Source organism: Lynx rufus, unplaced genomic scaffold (genome assembly GCF_022079265.1).
Source record: "Lynx rufus isolate CCGP_SWC_20201006 ecotype Redwood Valley unplaced genomic scaffold, mLynRuf1.p SCAF_14, whole genome shotgun sequence".
Taxonomy (NCBI): Eukaryota; Metazoa; Chordata; class Mammalia; order Carnivora; family Felidae; genus Lynx; species Lynx rufus.
The window spans coordinates 33,605,475-33,630,965 of NW_025814828.1; the positions used below are offsets into that span (position 1 = coordinate 33,605,475).

General features: G+C 40.3%; 1 protein-coding gene across 1 annotated transcript in view; it reads left to right on the forward strand.

The window, feature by feature from the left end:
• The window catches only part of OTC (ornithine transcarbamylase), a 60,514-nt gene that overhangs the window by 17,244 nt on the left and 17,779 nt on the right, over nt 1-25,491 (forward strand). Inside the window, exons 4-5 of the mRNA XM_047076393.1 lie at nt 6,150-6,237; nt 24,599-24,752. Coding sequence (XP_046932349.1) covers nt 6,150-6,237; nt 24,599-24,752 — 242 coding nt within the window. The remainder of the gene's footprint in view (nt 1-6,149; nt 6,238-24,598; nt 24,753-25,491) is intronic.

Sequence of the window (25,491 nt, forward strand, 5' to 3'; positions counted from 1 at the left end):
ACTTATAGAAAAGTGCACAAATCATTATGCATATGTAGTTCGATGAATTCTTACAGTAAACACATCCTTGTAATTAATACCCAGATAGAGAAATAGGGCATTAATAGCACCCCGGAGACCTCCCTTGTATCTCCTTCCAGTTGCCATTCCCCCTACCCAAGGGTAACCATTATCCTGGCTTCTAACATCACAGATTAGCTTTGCCTGTTTTCGAACTTTATATAAATGGAATCATTCAGCATATGTTCTTTTGTGTGTGGTTTCTTTTGCTCAGCATTATGTTTGTGAGATGTACCAACGTCGCTGTGTGTAGTTGTAGATCATTTATTCCTCATCCACTCTTTTGTGTATGCCTGCCAGGCAAGCTGCACAATTCTCCTGTGTGCCTACTGATGATTATATTCTTTTATTGCAAATTAATTGAGCAGATAGACGGATACATTTATTAATCTCGGTAAGTGCAGTAGCCGATAGAAAAAAATGCACAGGGCATCCTAAGAGATGGTTCTTCTCATTATTTAACTTTGGTATCTCACTTTCAAGGTGACATAGAAGCTGGCACTTTCTAAGCTATTTCAAATGTATCATCTTTACAAAGGTGACAATATAAAAAATGTGATACTATTCTGCAGGTATGAAAGTAAAGCACAGAGAGGTTCACGACTGCCTTAGTTCTACCAGCAAGAACCCTCAGAGCCCTCATATTTCCAGTGCATGAATTCTAATTATACCCTTCTTCCAAAGCTTGCAGGGACCTGTGAGGAAAAGGGCAAAATCAGATGTAGTCTTATTTTCCCAGGAAGAAATTAAGATATTAACAGAAGAAACGCTTTGTCCAAAAATATCCAACTTGAGTGCATGAACAAATGACAGATAAAAGCAGGCTTCCCTGGATGAAGGGTAAAGAGAAAGGAGAGCCCTGTCCCTCTACCCTCCTCTCCTCAGCAACGGCAGCTCCTGGAGGCTTCTCTGAACCTCTGACCCCCTCCTGAAGCGCTTATCACCAACCGGGTCTGATGAGCTGGCAAATGCTTGAGCTGTGCTCTTACACTGGGGTCTGAGGTTCCTTTGTGACCAGAGACCACAATTGCAGAGGAAATTCCTTCTCGGAAGCAATGCCGCTCCATCTCATCTCCTTTGAGAAGTGCTGAAGGCTCAGACTCCTATTCTTAATGTTTTCTATAATCCCTCTTCCTACCCCTACCTCATCAGTCCAGGCTTGATGTGAATCTTCTTTATAGCACAGAGATAGAGATGAAAAGGCAGTAACCCAATCCTGCATTGTTATAGCACAATGACTTCTAGTCACAGCATGACTTGGAGCAGACCTGCCAGGAGGTCTTAAACTTTGTCTGAAACCTCCCTCCATAGTCTCCAACCCTCAGCGACATTCATCTCTGTGCGAGGCACATAGTAGGTGCACAAAGAATACTTTCTTGATGAATGTGCAGTATTCACCTTTGCTTAGGTGACGTTCCCTATATAGAAACAGATTTAATACTCAAGAGTGATTAGTGATTATAATCATCACTCAATTCCATTAGCTCACTTCACACATAATAGAAAATTCCATTCTTTCTGTTAACAGCATTAGATGTTTGCAGTCAAAATCCCTCCTACATTCATTCAGTATTTGTTGAGCACTTACTATGTACCAGCATTTATTCTAGGTTCTTGAAAGTGATACACCAGTGAACAAAACAGAGGAAAATTCCTGCCTTCCTGGAGCTTATGTTCTAGTGGGGACACAGACAATAAACGATAGACATAATAAATAAGTGGGTGATACAATGTGTTGGAAAGAAGGAGAACAATGTTCCTGGAACTGAGGGCAAAATGTACTCCCTTATTTGGACTTGGCTTTTACTCTGAGTGAAATGAGGAATTTTCGCAGGGTTTTGAACAGAGGGACATGATCTAACTTGCATTTTAAAAGGCTCTCTCAGACTGCTCTATTGAAAACAACCTGCAGGGATTGGGGGTGGAGACAAGATAGAAGCAGTGGAATCCACCAGTAGGTAGCTATAATACATGGAGGCTAGGGCCAGAGTGGCAGCAGTGGAAGGGGTAAGAGGGACAGATTCTGGATATATTTTGAAGGGACAGCCAGTAAGATTTCTGATGTATCAGGTAAGAGAGAGACACTAAGGATGACTTCAAGGTTTCTGCCTGAGCAACTGTGAGCAGGATGGACTGGGTGGAGCAGGAGAGAGGGGGACATTGAGAGTTCAGTTCTGGCAGCATTGAGTTTGAGATGTCTATTGGACACATGAACAAAGACGATGAAAAGGCAGTTGGCTATTAGTTTGGAGTACGGGAGTGAGATTTGCCCTAGAGATATTTGCGAGGCATCAGCATATAGATGGTATTTAAGGCCAGGAGACTGGATACGATTATAGAGGGAATGAGTATAGATTGAGAGAAGAGGACCAAGGACTGGCCCTGGAGCACATCAACGTTAAGAACTCCAGGAAAAGAGAAGGAACCGTCAATGGAGATTGAGAACGAGCAAGAAGGTGTGGTGTCCTGGACAGTGTTTGAAGAAAGTTTATCAAGCAGAAGGTGGTGAACAACTTTGTTTCTGCTAATTCAAGAAAAATGAGGACTGAAATAGCCACCAGATGTATCATTGGTAACCTTGGTGAGAGGAGTTTTGGTGCAGTGTTGGGAGGGAGGGGAGCCAAAGCTTTATGGGGATAGGTTGGAGGGAAATGAGAAAAGAGAACTGAAGAGAGAAAGACAAAACAAAGTTTTGCTGCAAAGGGAGCAAACAGTTAAAGGGATACTTAGCAGGGGGAAATAGGGATGAGAAAATTTGCCTTTTTCGAATGCGTGAAAAATGAGAATAGAAATGAGAATAGCATATTCATGATGAAGGTAGTGTAAGGGAGAAAGGGAAGAATTACTACAGCAATGTTCTTGAGTACACAAGGGGGTGTGGCTTCTAGTATGCGGGGCATGACAAGTTCATCTATGCTTAAGAGGAAGGAAAGTAGAATATATGGGTACAGATGCTGGCAGGTAGGGAGGCAGGGTGGTGGAATCTAGAAGTTCTCTGATTGCTACGTTTTCCAGTGAGGTATGAAGCAAGGTGTTCAGTTGACTGCTGGCTCTGCTTTCAAAATATATCAAGAATCCAATCACTTTGTCATCATTTCAGCAGTTACCATCCTGGCCCAAGCTATCAATTCTCACCCAGGTTTTTGCAGATAGGTCTAGTGACAGGTCTCCCTGCTTCCACCCTTGCCCCACGACAGATGTTATATTAACACATAAGTCCATCGTGTGACTCCTCTGCTCTAATCCTCCCATGGCTTTCTATCTTACTCAGACAAGTCAAAGTTGTTTCTTCCCCTCTACCTTCCTTCTGCAATCTCAACTCGTACTGCTCTCCTCCTTACACTGTACCTTCCATACCAACCTTCTTGTTGTCCCTTGAACCCGGCAGTCACGACCCTTCCTGAGGACCTCAGGACATGCTCTTTCCACTGTTTGGTGTGTTTCAGTGTGGCTTCCTTGACCATACTAAAATTACAACTCATTCCTTATATCCTCTAGCTCCCCTCCCTGTTCTATTTTTCTTATGGCACTTCTCAACATCTAACATACAACATACTTCATTTAGTTATTCAGTTTATTTTTTATTATTTTTTTATTATTTTTTTGAATATGTGAAATTTATTGTCAAATTGGTTTCCATACAACACCCAGTGCTCAGTTTATTTTTTAAACGTTGATTTATTTATTTTGAAAGAGAGAGAGGGAGAAAGAGCATGGGTGCATGAGTGGGGGAAGGGCACAGAGAGAGGGAGAGAGAATCCCAAGCAGGCTCTGTGCTGATGTAGGGCTTGACCCCATGAACCATGAGATCATGACGTGAGCCAAAATCAAGAGTCAGGCACTTAACCGACTGAGCCACCCAGGCGCCTCCTCATTCAATTTATTACTTATCTCTCTCCCCATTGGAATGTAAGTTCACTCTAAGCAGGCACTTGTACCCTGTTGTTTATAATGCTTTTCCCGGTGCCTAGAATAGCACCAGGCACATTTTGTAGAATGAATGCATAAATTTCAGAAATATGCTGTGATGCCAAGGCCTAGTGCAGTCACTCCACAGAGACAAAATGTGCCCTCCACAAAAATTTGGTTTGATTATTGACAGTGAGGATGCCACACAAGCACCAAGAGGGTATGAAAAGGTTTATTACTCACATAATGTGGCTTCTTGGGTAGAGCAGGACTGACTCCCATGCTGGTCTCAAAGTGGCATCAGAGTATGGAAAAATGATACCGTCCTGGGCTTTGTGGTTAGGAGGTGGGGCTGGGGTGAAGATTCCCATGCACTGGCCAGGTTTTGTTTAGTTTGCACCTCCCGCTAGTGCCAAAGGAAGGAGTGTCTGTACATTCTTACCAGCTTGCCTAGGTATAGGGCAGAAGGAGAAGAGAGAGTGATGGGTGGCTTGAAAGTTGGTAGCAGTTAAACATCATAAATTCAGTCAGACTCTTTATTACAGGACCCATACCAAGTAGGATTGTTAGCGTGTTTCACGTTCTCTGATTCTACCTGGGATGTAGCACATCACATCCACAAGGGATCTTAAGGGCTCTAGGCAAATTGCCTCATTTTCCAGATGAAGAAGACGGAGTCCAGTTCCACTATGTTGTCTTGTCTTTGCAAATTCCTTTGTAAGTTAGCTCAGGGGCTGGCTCCCCTATGGCAAGCCCTAGGGCTATACATAGGCTCTTAAAAACAATCTTGAACAAGTTTTTAAACTCTTGACTCTCAGAACCCTTGCCTATGAAGTTCTTATAATAATATCTACTGTGCTCCTATTAGAGTAAAGTTTTCAATGGAAGAATGTTTATAAAGTGCTAGGACATGGTAGTGCTCTGGGAATAGTCATCGCCAGAGTCAGAACATAGTACCCTCTAGCTAAAATCCTAGTCTGGGCATATTTAAGTGAACACTTTTAACTAGCATAAAATAGGCAGAATAGAATTATTTCATTCCATTTCATAAGCAACTACTTACTTTATTTTCAATTTTTAAAAAAATTTTTTAAATGTGTATTTATTTTTGAGAGAGAGAGAGGGGTGAGAGGCAGAAAGAGAGGGAGACACAGAATCCAAAGCAGGCTCCAGGCTCCCAGCTGTGAGCACGGAGCCTGACGCGGGGCTCGAACTCACAGACCGTGACATCATGACCTGAGCCGAAGTCAGATGCCTAACCGACTGAGCCACCCAGGCACCCCTCAACTTTTATAAACCTACTAACTCTATCAAAGTTTAAAACATTCCTCTCACCCTAGAAAGTTCACCAGTGCTCCTTCCTAGACAATCACCTTCTCCAGAAGCAACTACTCTTTTAATTTCTGCCACTCTATGGTAATTTTGCCTATTCTATGTCTTCATATAAATGGAATTATACATTATCTACTCTTCTGTATCTAGCTTCTTTCACCTAGCATAATTGTCGTGAGGTTCATCCATGTTGTATTCAGAGTTCATTCCTTCTTATTCCTGAGTAGTATTCCATTGTAATCCATGATATCCCACACTACATTTTCTTTTTCCATTTTCTGGGATGGACATCATTATACATTTTAAAGAATCAAAACCAGGCATAGCCTCCAGAAAGGAACAATGCCCCATTATTGAAAGGTTCTGAACAACAGGGTAGATAAATGGGCCCCCATCTGAAGGAGAGTTGAGTGTCTTTACAGAAAATTTTATCTACCTCTCGCAGTCACTCATTTTGCTCTGCCTGGGAATTTCCTAGCAGAGACATTAGAGAGCTTTAAAAATTTTGACTTTTCAATTGAGATGGTGCCAATTCCTTATAATTTTGTTTTCTTTTTTTTTTTTGAAAAAAATTTTTAACGTTTATTTATTATTGAGAGACAGAGAGACACAGAGCATGAGCAGGGGAAGGGCAGAGAGAGAGGGAGGCCCAGAATCCGAAGCAGACTCCAGGCTCTGAGCTGTCAGCACAGAGCCCGACACGGGGCTTGAACTCACAAACTACGAGATCGCGACCTGAGCCAAAGTCGGTCGCGTAACCAACCTGAGCTACCCAGACACCCCAATGTTGTTTTCTACTTTAGTTCTCTTTTTCAAAATGCTTTCCCCCCTTTTTTCTTTTATTGTAGGCTTTGCACTTCTGGGAGGACACCCTTGTTTTCTTACCACGCAAGATATTCATTTGGGTGTGAATGAAAGTCTCACGGACACAGCTCGGTTTGTAAATCTTCTTCCCTTCAAAGCTTATTTCAGAATTGATAAATTTCAAAAAGGAAATATGCTTCTCTTTAAATAAGGTTTTTCTCCCTCAGCATCCTTTGTACTGTTCTCTGTTTTCCTCCTCTCTTTACCTGATGCTCTGAATACCTCTCTCCTCATCCTCTGGTCAGTTTCTATGGGTTAAGATAATTTTTTTTTCCTTAGCAATTTGAAGAGGTTTCTGATTATAAAAATTTCAAACTTCGGGAAACTTGGAAAACATCAAGTGTGACTCATATTTTACAGTTGAAGAAACAGATGTCCAGGGAAACTGACATGTTCAGTGACTCATAACTAACTAGTTAGCATCAGAGCAGGTAATAATATTAACAGCTAACATTTACTGAGCATTTATTATGTGCTAGGCATTGTTTTAACTTATTTAATCCTATAACAAACCAAATAGATTGGCATAAAGAGGTGCAACAATTAGGAATGTACTAGCTACCATGACACAAAAATTTTATAATGTCAATGGCTAACGTAGTGTGGATGTTAGCCATTAGTAAGTAACTTAGTAAGAGGGAAATATTCATTATTTATGTGGCTTTTCAGGGACTCCAAATGAGAATGGCTCTACCATTTTCAACGTGTGGTGTCCAAGGTCATCCTGGGTGTCTACATCCAGCCAGGAGCTAGGGGAAGAGAGTATAGGGATGGGATACTTGCTTCAAACTCACCTTAGCAGGGAAGTGACACAATCACTTGCACACACATTCTATTGTCAAGCACTAGTAGCTCACCCCTATCTAGATAGAAGTAGAGGTAGGAAAAGTCTCTTAACCATTATATTATAAAGACTGAAATATAGACCCCCCCCGGACTCCCCATGAAATGCTGTCACCATTATAGCATGTTTGAATGAGAACTACAGAGCAAATGTCTTTGTTTAAATATTTCACCCTTGATATCAAAGACTAATGACTTTTTCCCGAAAATGATATGCCATAAAGTGTCCTTGCAACACTACTTTTTATGGAAGCTACCCTCATATGTACTGAAGAATCTACCTCCTCTGAATTGCTAGATTTGAAATAACTCATCTTTAGACCTTTTAGTGATATTATATCAGATAGGACCATGTTAGTATTAAGAAGCATTTGTGTTCATCTTCCGGATGCATGGAACAAAAAGAATAAATAAACCTAAACGAGTTTTTCTTCCAAATATGCTGCCGCTGACTGGGGTTACATTTGCCTACTACTTCTGCTTCCACAAAAGTGACCTATACTTCATTCCTAAGCAAATATTACAAGCTGGTTAAGGGATGAAGCCAGGGGCACATCCAGGGGAGAAGTCTCAGTGGGGATCTTCCATATAGAACCAAGCGAATGATGGTAAGTCATGTGTGAAGTAGTGGTTGCAAAAAGGATAAACTTGGAGGAACGGCTGAACATCCAATAAAGAGTTAAGGGGTGCAGACTGACAGCCAGGAAAAGTTCAGGACCCGGAAATCAGTGGAGTGGGCAGGAGCCCAAAAGCCAGAGACAAATAACCAAGCATGGGTTGAAAGCTGAGAATGAGTATAAACATGTTCTTTGCTGTGTTTGCTCTGCACACAACAATTCCCATGCAAATCCTTAGAGGAGCTCTACACAGGTCCCGAGAACAACAATCTGCTCACAAGTTCCAACGTAATTGGGACCTTTTAGTCTCTGTAATTAGTTCCATTGCTACGTGGATATATGGATACATAAAAGTGGATCCATAGAATTCATTCTGATCATTCCTTCTTACCCAAAAGACTCTGAATAAAAATAATAGCTCCTCCCTAAAGGGTGGCCCTCTTGTACATTATCTCTAAATCTTTGTAAAAGCCTTACACATTAAGTATTATTGGCCCAATTTTATAGATGACAAAACCATGACTTAGAGAAGTAATGGAGCTTAGCAGTGAGGTCAGCATTTAAATCACGTTTTTTTTTGTTTTTTTTTTTTTTTTTTAAAGGCCATGCTATTTTGGCTACCCCTACTGCCTCTCATATATAATCCAGGAGAGAGACGGTGAAATACATTATGGAAAGCATTGACTTATGTGTCTTGAGGTCCCCAACACCACGCCCCTGTTTGATGATTCACCGGGAGGATTCACGGACTCAGCATATAGTCATACTCACAGCTGTGACTTATTACAGTGAAAGTATACCAAACACAATCAACAAACTGAAAAGGCACATGTAGCGAAGTCTAAGGGAAACCAGATGCAAGATTCCAAGAGTCCTTTTCATGGAATCACTCAAGGCCCGTTTAATTCCCTTAGTAACAAGTTGTGACAACAGGTGTGAAATGCTCCCAGCCAGGGAAGCTCCTTAGAGACTCAGTACCCGGGATTTTTACTGGAGGCTGGTCACACAGCATCCTCCATTTGACATGTACCCAAATCCAGACTCTCAGAAGGAGAGCAGGCATTCACTTTAAACCATATTGTTCGTAAAAACAAAAACAAAAACATTCTAGGCACAGTGGGCCACTCTTATCAGTCCTGGAAACCCTCCCCAAATTGAAATTCCCGGATGCCATCCAAGGGCCAACCTTCCATGCAGGCCTTTAAAAGGCTAGCAGTCAGGCATGGCTTGGAAATCACAAGGCTCGAGACCTAGTCCAAGCTTTGCCACTTACCTACTGTGAGTCATAGGTGAAAACTTCCCCAGATCGTAGTTTCCTTTTCTATAAAGTGAGGGAATTCTGATCCTTAAGGCCCAATTTATATTCTCAAGTGCATGCAAATATATTAGATTATGAAGTGGTAGGCCTTCAACAGAGGGGTGTCCCAATGCAGACAAATGCAGAATTCTGGGCCCAGACTCAGAAATTCTAACTCTGCGGGTGAGAGCTCAGATAGTTTTGAGGAATTTATACTTCAACAAGCCCCTCAAATGATTCTGTTGCCTGGGTGGCTGGACCACACTTTGCAAAACCCCGAATTACAAGGTTGTGTAGTAATCCGGGGCTGTTGTGCTGTTAATCTACTGTGCTAGTGTGTGAGTTAAAGGAATGGTAAGGAAGAGACAGTTAATAAGATATTTATATGGTTTCATGATAACCGATTGTGAAGGGTACGTTGATAGTGGAGGCAAAATGATTTCACATTGGTTATTCTTAAAATATCTGTGGATACATTAGCAGAAGCAGAAAAATGAAAGGAGTGTCTGCTTTGGAGAGAGGGTGCTAGATTAGGTATTAGACATATTGCATTAAAGGTTGAACTTCCAATGTGAATGTCCACAGGCCACTGGAGAAAGACCTTGGGGGAAGTTGAATGCTGGATAAATAGAACTATAAGCTCAGTGGTAGAACTGACTGTGGGAGAACTGCATTGTGGGAGAACTGCAGAAGGCTGAACCTTGTGGACAGGCACAGTTAGGGAAGGGCAGGAGGAAATACTTAGGTACAAGGAGACTAAGGATAGCGCAATAAACAGAAGAGGCTGAAATGCAAGGTGGGGATGTCAGAAAGGGGGGCAGGGTAGCTACCGTGGCATCTGACTTTCTTCTGTATACCCCATTCCTGCTTCCTCTGCCAAAATATCTGACAAGATCTGGCTGCGATTCCGAAATTCAATGAATCTAAACTGAAGAAGACAGGAGAAGTCCACTGCCTTTCACAGAAGCAATTGAACAGGAGAAGCAAGGAAGTGAATCTTAATGACATCTACCCTGCCAATATGCACCGTAAAATCCATAGCAATTGCCTCTCCTTGCTTTTTGTCGAAGTTAAACTTTGTAAGATGCGAAGAGATGGGATGATGTTTAAATGACAGTGCTGGCCTTTTCAAATCAAGAGAACAGTGCACACCTGACACTGATTGATGGCCTTGCCTCTCCATCCGCCTGTCTGGCTACGTTGGGGGCCCGGTGGAATAAAACAAAAAAAGTGACCGCCCGTTGGTGAGAGAAGACCCAAAGGGGGAATACAGTGAATGTGGCAACAGAAAAGAAAAAGGCAAAACTGGGCTAGCCTCCCGAAGGCTGTTAAGTGCAATTTCCAAAGTGTCAATTATTTAGTCAAATGATTTCATTATTCGTTTATTCAAAAATATTTCTTGAATGCCTAGGTTTTCTTCCAGGAATTGTTTTAGCACTGAGAATGAAATGCTGGTCGAATCAAACAGAATCCTTGTTTGCATGGAAATTATACTCTAGAGGGAGGGGGCTTTCACTAAACAAAGAAAGCGTGACGAGACCAGCAGGTTGGGATGAGTGTTAGGATGAAGCAAAAGCAGGGTGATCTGTGGGGGTTACTTTAGATTGCGTGGCACCCTCAGCCTAGCATAAACCCAAGTTCTGGACTCCCAGGAGGAAGGGAAGTGTTCAACATCATCCATAGTGTTTATACAATGTAGGCAGTGAACCATCCTTACTATTTCTAGGACTGGTGGAAACCCTCCCGAAGTCTAAGTTCCCAGACGCCAGCTGAGGGCCAGCCCTGTCAGTAGGCCTTTCGAAGACAGCCACGTCAGAACTGCTGTGTTAACTCATTTTTGCACAACTCAGCTCTCATCTCTTCTGGATTTTGCTAAATATCCTTTACCTAGATGCACCCTAACTGGTAAGGGAGCACATATTGCACCCATAGGAGGACAGCCTCAAGATCTGAACTGTTTCCGCAGTTCAGTGTGGATCCCTGTAGGCCCAAGCACCCATCAGAGAGAATCAAGCATTGCTCAATTCCCTCTTTTGAAAAGTCTCTCTCAGCAATTCTTTCCCACCCCGTAACATACCAGAAGACACAACAGATACGTATTTTTTCAGGTAAATTTACTTCAGCTGTGAGGGTGTTTTCAGATTTTGCCAATTCTCTGGTGCTCTCCTGGGGTTACGAGTTGGATAGTCTATTTTCCCCTTCACTGTGGGCTTGTCCTTTTACATGTGACACCAGAAGTGACACCTTAGCATGACTGAGATGATGCATCCTTCAGAAGTTTGAAATCGGATGGAACTTAGCAACAGCAGTGGGGCATTATCACTCCAGTTTCAGGGCTTTCTCGTTCTTCCATAATCACAGCTGATTATGCCTAATGTTCTGAGTCCATCAGTGAAAGGGGCATAATAGCTCCACAGTCATCTCACTGTAATACGGCACTTAGTCATACAGCTGCAGGAACCATGAGTACGAAAGGCTTCCTGTAGGAACCCAACAACGTGATGCTGGTTCCACTCTACTCACTTTCCCTATAGCTGTAATTTACTTATGGTAGCAATCGCTAGAATGTGTTCTACCAATGGAAAAGTAGTAGAAAGGAAAAGCAGCATAAACCACTGTATTAGTCTCTTAGGGCTGCCATACAAACGAGCACAAACTTAGTGGCTTAAAACAACAGAGATTATTTACTCTCTCACAGCTCTGGAGGCGAGAAGTCCAAAACCAATGTGTCAGCAAAGCCATGCTCTCTCTGAAGGCTCTGGGTAGAATCCCTCCTTGGTGTTCCTTGGCTTGTAGCTGCGTCACTCCAAACTGCCTCCACGGTCAGGTGGGCTGCTTCTCTGTATGTCTTTGTGTATCCCCTCCTCTTTTTATGAGGACATCCATTACCGGATGTAGGGCCCACCCTACCTCAGTATTACTTCATCTTAACCAATTACATCTGCAAAGACCCTACTTCCAAACAAGGTCACGTTCTGAGTTTCCAGGTGAACTTCACATGAATTTAGGGGACACCATTCAACCCACTACATAATCACATATCCGCATGCCCCTGTAACAACACGGAAAGCTTTCAAATCATTGTCATTCTGACAGTTCAAATATTGGAAGTTATAGAGGGATTTGTGGATGAGACACAGTCCTCAAGTGGAGTGAACCACTGTCATATTGAAAGGAATGTTTTTAAAAAGCTGGAATACTACTATTAAAGGTATTTATACCAGTGATATCAAGCCGGAAAAAGGCAATCTTTCTTAGGTTTCTTACTAAAACGTTTTAGGGGCACCTGAGTAGCTCAGTCAGTTAAGCATCCAACTCTTGATTTCAGCTCAGGTCATGATCTCATGGTCGTGAGATTGAGCCCTATGCCAGGCTCTGTGCTGAGCATGGAGCCTGCTTAAGATTCTTGCTCTCCCTCTCCCCCTGCCCCTCCCCTTCCCCCTTCCCCCTCCCCGCTCTAAAAAATGTTTTAAAATATTGGTACCTAATTAGGAACTAAGAAATTGGTATGTTTGTGTGTGTGTGTGTGTGTGTGTATGTATATATATATATATATATATATATATATATATATATAGTGGAAATATGATATCTCCATGAATCTTTACAGAGGTCACCAAAAAGCTAGCAGGCATGACATTTGTATATCCTTGGGTGAATGGTAACAAAAGCCAGTCCTTCCCAACATGAACTATGACCATTCATAGTCTAGAGGCAATTTGCCATAGTGTAAACTGCAGAGGCTTTGAAGCAGGGCTGGGCTTCAGTTTACGTCACAGCTCGTACCACATTGGTCTTGTGGTTTAGAGCAGTTGCCTCTGACTCTTAGGTTTCTCAGCTAGCAAATGGAGGTACAAATACTGATCTTAATGAGTTACATGATGATACATGAGATAATGTTTATGAAGGACAGGCACACAGAATAAATTCAAGTAATACTGATTGAACCAAATTATGGCCTAATTCAATCCCAGGACAAGCTCTGATTTAATGTGAGACATCACTCGCTGTGGTCCCCTAGTCAGCGTACGGTGACCCAACACTGAAATTCCTATAGCACATTTTGAGGAGGTCATTCTCAATGCCATGATGCCCTACCCATTTATCCCCGAGGTCCTCAACACAAGGCATAATATCCAAGTCAAAATAATCTGGCCATTATAGAAGCTTTCATGAATAAATTGCATGTGGCAATTATTAAACATCCCTGGGTTTCTTCCAAGACCAGACCATTTGAGAGGAGCCCATCTAGGTTTGCTAAAGGTATTATTTTGTTTCCTCATTATTCTTATATTGATACAACTAAAATTATAACCTGGGTAGAGATATCAGAGCACATGGAATGTTCTCTCTCCTGGAGGGAGACTCTGTTAACAAGTTTATTCCTTGACCAATTTACATTGGGGATAAAGTCTATGTCTCCTCTAAGGCCTTGGCCTGCTTCACTAAAAAATAAAAACAGGAAATAATCCATTTTGTAATAATTACAGAGTTCTCAGTGGTGTCATGCACAGCCAAAAATTCCTCCCACTGTTTGCCAGTCAGCTATTCAACTGATTGGAGGTGTCACTGGTAACAAACTGGAATTCAGGGGGCACACCGTCCGATTTAAGGCGGGATAAGGACAAAAGGAAGAATGCATGGCAGGGCCCTATGAGAACACAAGTTATGTTTGTCTCTGGCTTGTGCAATGCATTCATCACATTCCAATGAGTTTAGGAACAACTCGATTTCTGACAGCATCAGGATTGTTATGTGATTGTCCATCTCATCAATATCCACATTTGCTCTTAACATCTGGCCCAGAACACTATATATTGGTGGCTTTTTTTCCTGTTTTGTTGTTGTTGTTTGTTATGTTTGTTTGTTTGCTTTTTCGTATCTGTTCACCCGACCATACAGAGTCCGCATCAGGCCTTCCTGGGGCCATGGGGGACTTTGCTTATAGTATTTTTTGCTTTGTTTTGTTTTGGCCTTCTGGGCATTTCAGTTAATTCATTTAAAAGTTTTGATCTTATACCAAAGGAAAAAATGTCAAAGAATAATAGAAATCCAAAGTCAGAAAGGTCTTTATGGGTTATTTAGATTAGCCATCCTTTTCATGCCGCCTCTATGCCATTTCCTCAAAATTGTCCTTGAGCTTGCATGGAAGCATCTGCTCTCAGGGCACTCTATACCCTGGGCTATCTAGTTTCATACTGATGCAGTCTGACTGTTCTGATGAGAGTTTATACAAACCACCTGAGAGTTCTCTTCTACATTGAGTTGAAATTGGTCTTGTTATGACTTGTCCATGTTCTTCCGTTTTTTAGTATCTTTATAAAGTCATGTATTTTAATATATTTGAAGGTTTCAATTCACTGCCATCATTGTTCTTATCGGTGCTCAAATTATCCCCCATTTGGCCAATGTGATCTGTCCTCAAATTGGCTACTGGGTCATTTTGACATAACTCTATTAGCCTTTGATAACTCCCTTGCTTTTTGATATGGCACGATGTTCCAGGCTCATCTTGCTCATTTCTTTACCAAGGCCAAGAATTAGCCATTGCTCTAAGAAGCTCTAGTTCATTTTCAATTACTTGCAAGATCATGTTTGGAGGGAATTTTCTTTTTTGAAAGATAGGAGGTTTTTTGTGGTTATTACCGTAATACTCTTTTTGGTAGGAAATACTAAAAGAGATTTAAAAATATAGATAGAACCATCAATACTGCCATCAGTCTGAAGTAATCAATGTTAACATTTTGTCTCCTGAATCGTCTTTTCATTTACAGTCCTATGCCATGTTTCTCCTTGTTCTACACAGTAAGGAAAGAGAAGATGAAGGTGGGGAGGTGGGGTGGGGGTGTGGAATAGACCACATTTTAAACATTTAGGTAAAATCAAGTTGAATACATATTTTAACTTGTGGATTATTTTTAAGCCCTAATATTGGCTATCAAACCTCCAGAGGAAAATGATATGTATGAGAAAGTTTAACATTGGGTAATCTGGATTTTGCAAAGGCTGTTTTGCTACCGTTGTTGACAGATGCCCAAGATTGTCTACAAAACTGCAGGAATGCAACAGAAGGCAGACAGAACTCTCTCTCTATAGGCAATGGAAATGAAAACAGACAAAAATCAAGTCATTATAGAGCCAGAGAGTATTTTAACTTGTCAGCCTTTCATTTGTAGCACATACAACACAGCTCTTACAATGTTTAAAACTGGGGTTTTCAATTGATGGAGAGCTACCAAAATCCCAGATTACTATTAATGGGCCCGTAAATCCAGCTCTAGGTATAGGTTTGTCATTGTTTCCAATGAAAAGTTTTTTGTTTTTTAAAGATCTTTAGTAGCTTGGAAGAAGAAAACTAAGAATGGTGACTTCTTTATGATTTATCGTAACTTTAAACATAAAGTAGAAAGCAGCATCATTTGCAAAATAAATACGAATTGTCTACTTAAAGGTCTTTAACATCTTTATTTCCACAAGTGATTCCAGTGTGGAAACAATCTGGGAGTGGCTCCTTTTCCCCTGTGTCATTAATTCCACTTCACCATCAGCTTCTGTGGTGGAAGGATTGAAGTGGAATTTTCTTTACTTTTTTTTAATGTTTTATTTATTTTTGAGAGAGACAGAGCACAAGTGGGGGAGGGACAGAGAGAGAGGGGGACAGAAGGTCTGAAGCAGGCTATGCATTGAGAGCAGCAAGGCCAAAGTGGGGCTTGAACATATAGACTGCAAGATCATGACCTGAGCTGAAGTCGGATGCTCAAAGACTGAGTCACCCAGGCACCCCTTTTAGTTTTTTTCAGAGAGAGCAGAAGCTGGGGAGGAGCAAGGGGACACAGAGAGAGAGAGAGAACCTCAAGCATAGTCAGCATGGAGCTTGATGTGGGACTCAATCTCAAGACCCTGATAATCATGACCTGAGCTGAGATCAAGGGTTGGATGCTTAACCGACTGAGCCCCCAGGTGCCCTTGAAGTGACATTTTCTATCAAGCTTTTTTGCACTCCCTTTTGCCCATAGATGCTTTAATGTCCAGGGGCTTTTTGTGCCTAAAGGAATGGACCTACTTTTTGTACCTTGTTTACTGTCCAACATATTAGTCTCGTGAATTTATCAAGCATTTAGCATTCCTTGAAACATAAAATAGCTAACATTCCTTTGTGGTTCTTGAAATGTGGTCCCCAAACTAGCAGCATAAGCAGTACCTGGGGGTTTGTTAGAAATGCAAATTCTGGGGCACCTGGATGGCTCAGTTGGTTAGCGTTGGACTTCAGGTCATGATCTCCTGGTTCAGGAGTTTGAGCCCTGCATCATGCTCTCTGCTGTCAGTGCAGAGCCCGCCTCGGATCCTCTGTGCCACTCTCTCTGTGCCCCCCTCACTCTGCTCTCTCTCCCTCTCCAAAATAAATAAGCATTAAAAAAAAATTCAAATTCTTTGGGGCCCCAACCCACACCTACTGAGAGACACAACTGGCTGTTTTCCAACTAGCCCTCATGGTGATTCTGATGCGTGTTCAAGTTTCAGAACAACTTCTTTAAACATTCACATACTACTTAACCAATAAATGAAATACATGTCAAATGAACAAAACAAGTCTCCTCAACCATTTAAACACTAATTGCAAAAATAATCAAATGCTTTTAAACATTTAACGTAATCATAAGCCTAGCATTTCAGATTTCCTTGAATGCTCTAAACATTTTTAAAAGGAAAAGATATAAATAAAATGGCATATTGATTACAGAGCTGATTAATATTCTAACAACAAAACTGGGCACACCGCTATTGACATCATAGGTGTTGTTTTACATTCTTATCCCTACTTTTATTCTTTAAAATTTTTTTTAACGTTTATTTATTTTTGAGACAGGGAGAGACAGCATGAACAGGGGAGGGTCAGAGAGAGAGGGAGACAGAGAATCTGAAACAGGCTCCATGCTCTGAGCTGTCAGCACAGAGCCTGACGTGGGGCTCGAACTCACGGACCGCGAGATCATGACCTGAGCCGAAGTCGGATGCTTAACCGACTGAGCCACCCAGGTGCCCCATCCCTACTTTTATTCTTATCCTTACATGGTCCTGGAATTTAAACTTCTATCAATTGCTGATTTGTCAGAAATTCTACAAAAGACTACTTTGATACCTTTTCAGAACTTATGTATGTAATTTTACCAGGCTCATCTGGTAAAAAGAAAAAAAAGTCATCTCAGGAGGCTAGTAAAGCAGGTTGAATGGGTTGCTAAATACTCAATTTTGGTAGGTTCAAGATGAAATAAACTCAAGCTGCTAACCACTAGGCTGAATATATTTTTTATGACATAGTTTTCACTTTTTATCATGGATCTATATGGGTTTCCTGTCGGTGCCTTAACATATTTAGTGACTTAAAACAACACAGATTTATTATCTTACACGTCTGGAGGTCAGATGTCTAAAGGTTCCATGGGGTTATGCTCCTTCTGGAGGCTCCAGGGGAGAATCCAAGTCCTTGCCCTTTCCAGCTTCCTCTACCTTCAAAGCCAGCAGCCTGGCTAGCATCTTCTCTCTTTTCCGACATCTTGCCTCTCTCTTATGAGGACCACTGCAATTCTATTGGGCCCACCCCAGGATAATCTCTCTGTCTCAAGATCCTTAATTTAATCATATCTACAAAACTCCTTTTGCCATCTAAGCTAACACAATCACAAGTTCTGGGTATTAGGGCATGGGCATCTTCGGGGGGGCATTATTCTGTCTATCATAGGATCTCGATTTTCATTTTTCATATAAATTCTGACTTTTTACAAAAACCAAAAGTAAAATATCCTTTAAATTTGATTTTCTTTGTTTTTAATCTCTGGCAGACCCACTGTAATGTTTTTATGACATATTAACCTAGCCTGGTTGCGATATTTTAAAGTATATGCCTTTCTTAATGACACTGTTTTAGAATTAGTTGGGTCATCAAGAAGTTTTATTCCCAGAGAGACAGGAGGTGTCTGAAAATTTAGATTCTTCTTTAGGACAGTTAACTAAGTTATTTTGGAATAAATGGTTGTATCATCTTTCTAATTGGAAATTGAATATTGTAACTGGTGCTAGTTAACTGTTGGACTCTTCCTCACTTTATATAAAACCACAAATGCCGAGGGCATCTGTCCATTTATTGTACAGTTTCTACTGTCTCTAGGAATTTGCTTTATAAGTTAATGCAATTCTTTGTGATTTACACATATTAAAAATGATATGCATCTATGCTTTATAAACAGAAATATACTTAACAATAGCCCACAAAATATCTATCTGTATGTATATAGTTATATGGAAGTACTTTCTTAAGTAAATAAATTGAAGCGTACGTGGTAATACTCATTGTTCATTGATACTACAATTATATTTTGTACATTTTCTTTATATTAACCCGTTTCTTAGCATCATGGACTTCTACAAGCACAACTTGTTGTATTTGATGATTTTTATTACTATAAGTGATCACAACTTGACAAATAGGAGCTCCTTTAAGTAGATTCTTTTCCCTTCTAGCACTGCCTCTGCAATTTTACAACTGCTTTTGAGGGGCACCTGGGTGGTTCAATTGGTTAAGTATCCGACTCTTGGTTTTGGCTCAGGTCATGATCTCCCAGTTCATGAGTTTGAGCCCTGCATCAGTCTCTGGGCTGACAGCATGGGGCATGCTTGGGATTCTCTCTCTTGCTCTCTCTCTCAAAATAAATAAATAAACTTTAAAAAGAGAAAGAAATATAAAAGAAATAAAAATAAATAAAATTGCTTTTGCTTCCTGGAAACAACAGGGTGTTACAGACATATATTGATTTTTGTCCAGTGCAAGGACATAGAATTGACTATCCTCTAATAGTTTCTGGTTCCTTTTTTTTTTAATAGAACAATATTAAGACCAAATTCTAGGCACTAGGGATACTTACAAGTGTTGAGAGGGAAAAGATTATAGCCACTGCTGCTGCCACGGGACTGTTCTTGATAGTGACTGGGCTAAAAGGAAAATACTTCTATAAGTGTATGAGATCTTGTTCTTTCCAGTATAGCATTCCATGTTGAGATTTCAGCAACTACTAAGACTTTCCTCCTCCACATTGATCCATAGTTCCATCCAGCAGCAGGATATCCCACCGTCCCCCTCCTCCTCTCTTTATCTTTGAGGACATTGGTTCTTAGTCTTATCTTCATACTGGAATAACTTGGAAACCTTTAAGAACATTCATGTGAATCCCCCACCTCATCTTCTGCTTTAACTTTTCAAAGGACAGAAGGTGGCATCAGGATTTTTACAGCTCCATAGGGAGTACTGACAGGTAGCCAAGGTCAAGAACCTCTTTTCCAGGAGGTGTTGGGCAACCTCAATAAAGCAGACCAGGTGCTTTCCCATAATATTAGGCCATACGGTTTCCAGGGATACCAACTCTGCATTATAAACAGGGCAAGTAAATTCATGTTTCCCTTTTGGCTGCTTTGCTTCGAGAGCTCTTGGGATTGTTCAAGGGAGGGAAATACAACAGCCCTTTTTTGATCTTGAAAAATTCGTATCTATAGGGCATTGACTCCTCCAATTGCCCCCTCATGTCTCCCTCTTTTAGCCTCATCTTTCTTCATTCTTTTCTAACCTTGCTCTAACTACTTTGAGGTTTGCCAGGACTTGGTTTCCTCATCTATATGTTTAAGATAACAGTTACATGCAATACCACACTAAATCTAACAAAACTCAACAATACACTGTAAAGTTCTTGAAACCATAAGAGGTTGGAGACCCATGGTTCTAGCTCCCCAAAATTATTTGAGAAGCTACAAAAGAAGTAAAATCCCATTTTCCTTCCATGAGATTCCAGAAGGTCAACTGCAATGGTTAATCCAGATTTTTTTTTATCCTATTTGCATACACTTTTTAGGAAGTGATGTATATTTAAAGAAGTATATTAAAGTGATGTATATTTAAAGATGTATATTTAAAGGATTTTAGGTTTAATAAAATTAACTAATTCACCTGAAATAAGGAATTAATAATTATAGTTATAGACCTTAGTGGGATATCTATCTCCATCTAACTTACTCCATCATGATAGAGTTAAAAGCCTGTATTCTATAGTATGAAGCATCAGTATATCTGTACTGTGGAAGAAATTTGTATTAAGATCTTGAAGAAAATGAAGAAGATCTAAAATTCTTCTATTTTAAATAGAAGCCTATGCCTTAGGAGAGTGGTTCTCAACGTTTTTAAGGTTATCTGTGTTACCCAGGAAACTTGGTAATAAGACAAAGACCCAGATTCTCCCCTATTTCAGGAACGTGGGTCTCTGTAGTTTATTAGTTCTTGATTTAGTTCTGATACACACCAAAGTTTGGGGACCATTGCCTTAGGGCATCCGATGGGAAAGGGCAGCTGGTTATTCTAATGAGGAGGCTTTAGTGGAGTAGATTATTCATTTCTCAGGATTTGAGATGCTTTTTTTCCTTCAGTTGAACTAGAAAGCACTCCCTGCTGCAAGATTATGGACAAAATTCTCTGTTTCTGTGAGCTGCCATCTCTTGATATATTTTTTTTTTTTTGGCCTGGTTAGGGTTCCAAGAAAAGAATGGTACTTTTAAAAATATGGTGGCCTCAATTCTGTCTTTATTAGGCATCTCAAACTTTAATATGCAAATTAACCACCTGGAAACCTTGCTAAAATGCAGATTCTGATTCAGTGAAACTGAGTGGGGCCTGTGACTCTGCAGTTTTAACAAGTTCCCAGGTGAGGGTGATGTTGTTGAACTGAGGAGTGAGGTGCTAGCTTTGGTTGTCAACCTTGGATGCGCACTGGAATCTCCTGGAAAGTTTTTAAAAATACCTATCCCTAGAGATTCTATTTTTCTCACAAAATTGATAAAGATTATGGTCTGGGCACCAAGAATTTTAAAAATTTTCCAGGTGACTTTTATATGCAGCAAATATTTGAAAACCCGCATCTCAAGTCAACCATCAACTATCACCTATTTTGCAAGAGAAAACTCTAAAGTGGCTCTTTCATTCACCTCTTTCATGTTACAACATACAATGTGATTAGATAGTTCAGAGCACTGGTTTCCAAACTTGACCCCTCCACTGATGCCCTGCCATGAGAAGTTTTTATCAGAAGTGGTAAAATAGGAAAAATAAAGACAATATAGTGAATTTCATAAGCTAAATTAATTCAATTCCAAGGATCATTCTTTGAGATTAGGTCATTCACACCTTTTTGGGTGCTAAAATGTCCTTTCTTTAATTAAATGAAGATATTAACATATTATATGTATATATTTGCTTCCTGTTTCATGCCCCTAATTTACTAAACAAAAAGTTGTGAATCTTATGTTGATCTCCATATTGCTTTGGAAATTTTGCTGATCCATGAAATCTGAAAAAAATCTGAGCCTAGGAGATATTGTTATAGGAATATGATTTTCAGTATTTGACTCTCTAATCTCTGGGGTCAGGGAACTTTTTTAGTGGCCCTTGAATTTTATAAGCACCAATAATTTTCTAAAGATTGAGTAAAAATGTCTCAGATGTATAAGAGGGACTAATTTCCCAAATATATGTGATAATTAAAATACAAATTTATGAAGACCATACTGAATATATACTAGCTTCAGTTTTTACGCATTTAAAAAGTTTTGTTTTTAATTTTTTTATTCAAGTATAATTAATAGTGTTATATTACTTTCAGGTGTACAATATAATGATTCAACAATTCTATACATTTCTCAGTCCTCATCGAGATAAGTGTACTCTTATCCCCTTTATCTATTTCACTTATCCCTCCACCCACATCCCCTTCTGGCAGCCACTAGTTTGTTCTCTGTATTTTAAGAGTCTGTTTTATTACTTGTCTCTTTTTTTCCTTTGTTCATTTGTTTTATTTCTCAAATTCTACATATGAATGAAGTCATATGGTATTTATCTTTTTCTGATTTATTTCATTTAGTGTTAAACCACTAGGTCCATCCATGTTGTTGCAAATGGCAAGATTTCATTCTTTTTTTTTTTTTTGAGAGAGAGAGAGAATGGAGTGGGGGTGGTGAACAGAGAGGGAGAGAGAATCCCAAGCAGGCTCCACACTGTCAGCACAGAGCCTGACATGGGGCTCAAACTCACAAACCAAACTGGGAGATCATGACCTGAGCCCAAATCAAAAGTCGGATGCTTAACCAACTGAGCCACCCAGGTGCCCCTTGATCTCATTCTTTTTTATGGCTGAGTAATATCCCATTGTGTATGTGTATACCACATCTTCTTTATCCATTCATGTATGGATAGATACTTGGGTTGCTTCCATATCTTGGCTATTGTAAATAATGCTGCAATAAACACAGGGGTACATATATATTTTTGAATTCGTGTTTTACATTTTTTGGGGTAAATACCCAATAGAATTACTGGATCATACAGTAATTCTATTTTTAATTCTTTTTGAGGAACTTCCATACTATTTTCCATAGTGGTTGCACCAATTTGCATTCCTGCAAACAGTGCGTGAGGGTTCTTTTTTCTCCACAACCTTGCCAACACTTACTGTTTCTCATGTTTTGCATTTTAGCTATTTGGACAGGTGTACAGTGATACCTCATTGTGGTTTTTATTTGCATTTCCCTGATGATGAGTGATTGGAGCATTTTTCCCGTGTCTGTTGGCCATCTGTATGTCTTTGGAAAAATGTCTATTCAGGTCCTCCGTCCACTTTTAAATTGGACTATTTGATTTTTCAACTGTGTTGAGTTGCAGTTTCTTTTGACATGGTAATAATATCTACCACTTTTTGATCTCTTACGATGAATAAGCCATCATACTATATACTTTAAATAGGTAATCTAATGTAATTCTCAGAATCACTCAATAGGATAGATATTATTATGGTTTTACAGATGAAGAAACCAAGTCACAGAGAAATGAAATAACATGTCCAAGGTCACATAGCTAGTAAGTTATAGAACCAGAATAGGAACCCCAAACCAGATACTCTATAATTATGACTATATCTACTCTAACTACTATCATGAGAGGTTTTCCAACTTTTTTGCCATTAAAAAGAATTCTTTAAAATTCAAATGGTTAGAAACCGTTGGGTTTTTTTAAATGTTTATGTATTCTTGAGAGAGAAAGAGACAGAGTGTGAGCTAGGGAGGGGCAGAGAGAGAGGGAGACACAGGATCTGAAGCAGGCTCCAGGCTGGGAGCTGTCAGCACAGAGCCTGTCGTGGGGCTCAAACTCACTAACTGTGAGATCATGACCTTAGCTGAAGTCAGATGTTTAACCGACTGAGCCACCCAAGCACCCCTGGTTAGAAGCCTTTATTGTGCGGGTTTCCCTTTAAATAATAAGAAACCAAGATTTTAAGCCAAAGGCTATCCTTGCTAGTTTGTTAGCTTTAGCTGAGGAACCACCATCACTCTGACGCATGGAAAAAAGTTAAAATCTGGATCCAAGGCTCTCCTTCCAGATGTTTTCATGTGCAAAATTGAGGCATTGAGGCAATGTGTTGTAATGGACTTTAGAGTTAAACTGACTTTAATTTGAATATGAGCTCCTCCGACTTGATTAGCTGCACGATAACGGGCAAGTTACTTCACCTCTTTGTGTCTTAGGTTCTTCTACTATAAAATGAGAATAATAACATCTATTTTTCTGTGTGTTGTTTGAATTCATGGCTACAATTTGGATTGTCTTGCTTTCTTGGTGGATTTTTGTGTTTACGATATTGAGCGCTTTCTGATATTTTCAGAGATGCCAATAGCTATGCAGAGTGCAGGGACAAGGGCTGAATACCTCCTCAGGCTCAGCCCCTGCAGGAATTTATTGTGGGCTGTGTCAGTTCAAGTTCATGGAGGAGCAGACTGCAAGATGGAATGAGACATGCAAGAGATCTGTAGGGGGAAACAATTGTGAAGAATCAAGGAGGGAGGAAGCAGGAGCAGGCAGGGAGAGCCTTCAGAGCACGATGCAGGTCTGACCCCAGTGAAAGAAGAGGAAGGAGGGAGTAGGGCATAAAGAACCAGAGACTGCAGCACAGCTCTGAGAAAGTCTCAGCCAGGCCAGTGGGGGACGTTGGAGCAAAGAGTGCCCATTGGAGCTCAACTCTGGTGCCCCCACTGGGAACAGCCTGGGGGGAGTGTGGCCTTAGTGGGAACACTGCAGTGTATCCCAAAAGTACAGCAGCTGGAGTTTGTCAGCTAATGGGACTCCTCCCAGAAGGTTCTCTCTTGTGGGACAATGTGTGTGTGCACCTTCATGGCTGCCACACTGGTACTTTCAATTTTATAGTGAATATGTGTATTTGTCTCTGGGATAATGCAAAAGAAAATTAGCCACATGCAAGGTCATTAATGTACCTTATTTTTAGCCTTGTCCCTTAAAACTTTACCAACTGCCACTTACCAATTATAATTCATCATCAGGACTGTTAGGCCCACGATTGCTTTGTAAAAAATAGTAAAATTAGCGGTCACTGGATAAGACCTTTGGAACACCATCTGGCTTCTGTAATGACTACATGTTTACTATTAGCTTTTAAACCTATCACGTTGATAGGTAGCTGTAACTTAGTAGAAATTCTAATTCATTAGCATTTCTTATTCCTGTTTAAGACCATGTATTAAAGAAGGAATTAATAAGCATAATTAACTTAGATTATCTTTTCTTGGTTTGCTACAGCGTGTTGTCAAGCATGACAGATGCAGTGCTGGCTCGAGTGTATAAACAATCAGATCTGGATATCCTGGCTAAAGAAGCATCCATCCCAATCATCAATGGGCTGTCCGATTTGTACCATCCCGTCCAGATCCTGGCTGATTACCTCACACTCCAGGTTGGCTCATTCTTTGCCTTCCACAAGAGCAAAATCATCAAATTGTTCCTGACTAGTTCTAAATAGAGCCATTTAAATCATGGTACTGATGTTTTGTTTTCAAATATCATCTTGGCAAAGAATTATAGCATATGTGTGCATACCAAATATCCAAGGATGACAGGACATTGTTAAAAACAGATCCGAAGATCCTTCTGTTCTCAACCCAACTCCCAACCTCTTTTAGCCCCCCTTTCATCCCCTGTTCTCTCAATTACTTTGCTTTTTGGTGACATATTTAACACAATGGATGAACAGAGAAGGCTGGAGCATGCAGAATGGAAAAGCTTTATGTAATCCAGCATACATCAGGCTCTGTGGCTTGGGAGTGAAGACTGGTAGAGTATGCTTTGAATATTCAAAGTGGTCAACTACTAAATCGCTTTCTGAGAAGGAGGCCATTTTCTATCAGTTTAATATACTGATTGTTTAGGAGTTAAGAACATGTAGAATTTAGAGAACTGAGGCGAATTTAGCTATGTCTCCTTAAATTAGAAACTTGAATAACTTTGAAAGATTCATCTCTTTTGGGTTGCCACAGCCAATCTACACGGGCTTGCCACCAGGAATCCTGACAACCATGGTTTCCGTGTTGATGGACTATTCTGGGAAGACAGGGAAAACTGGATAGGTCCATATTCCTCCTTATTTGGATAAGCAACGCACATATGAATGTGAAGTTAAACTCAAAATGAAACTC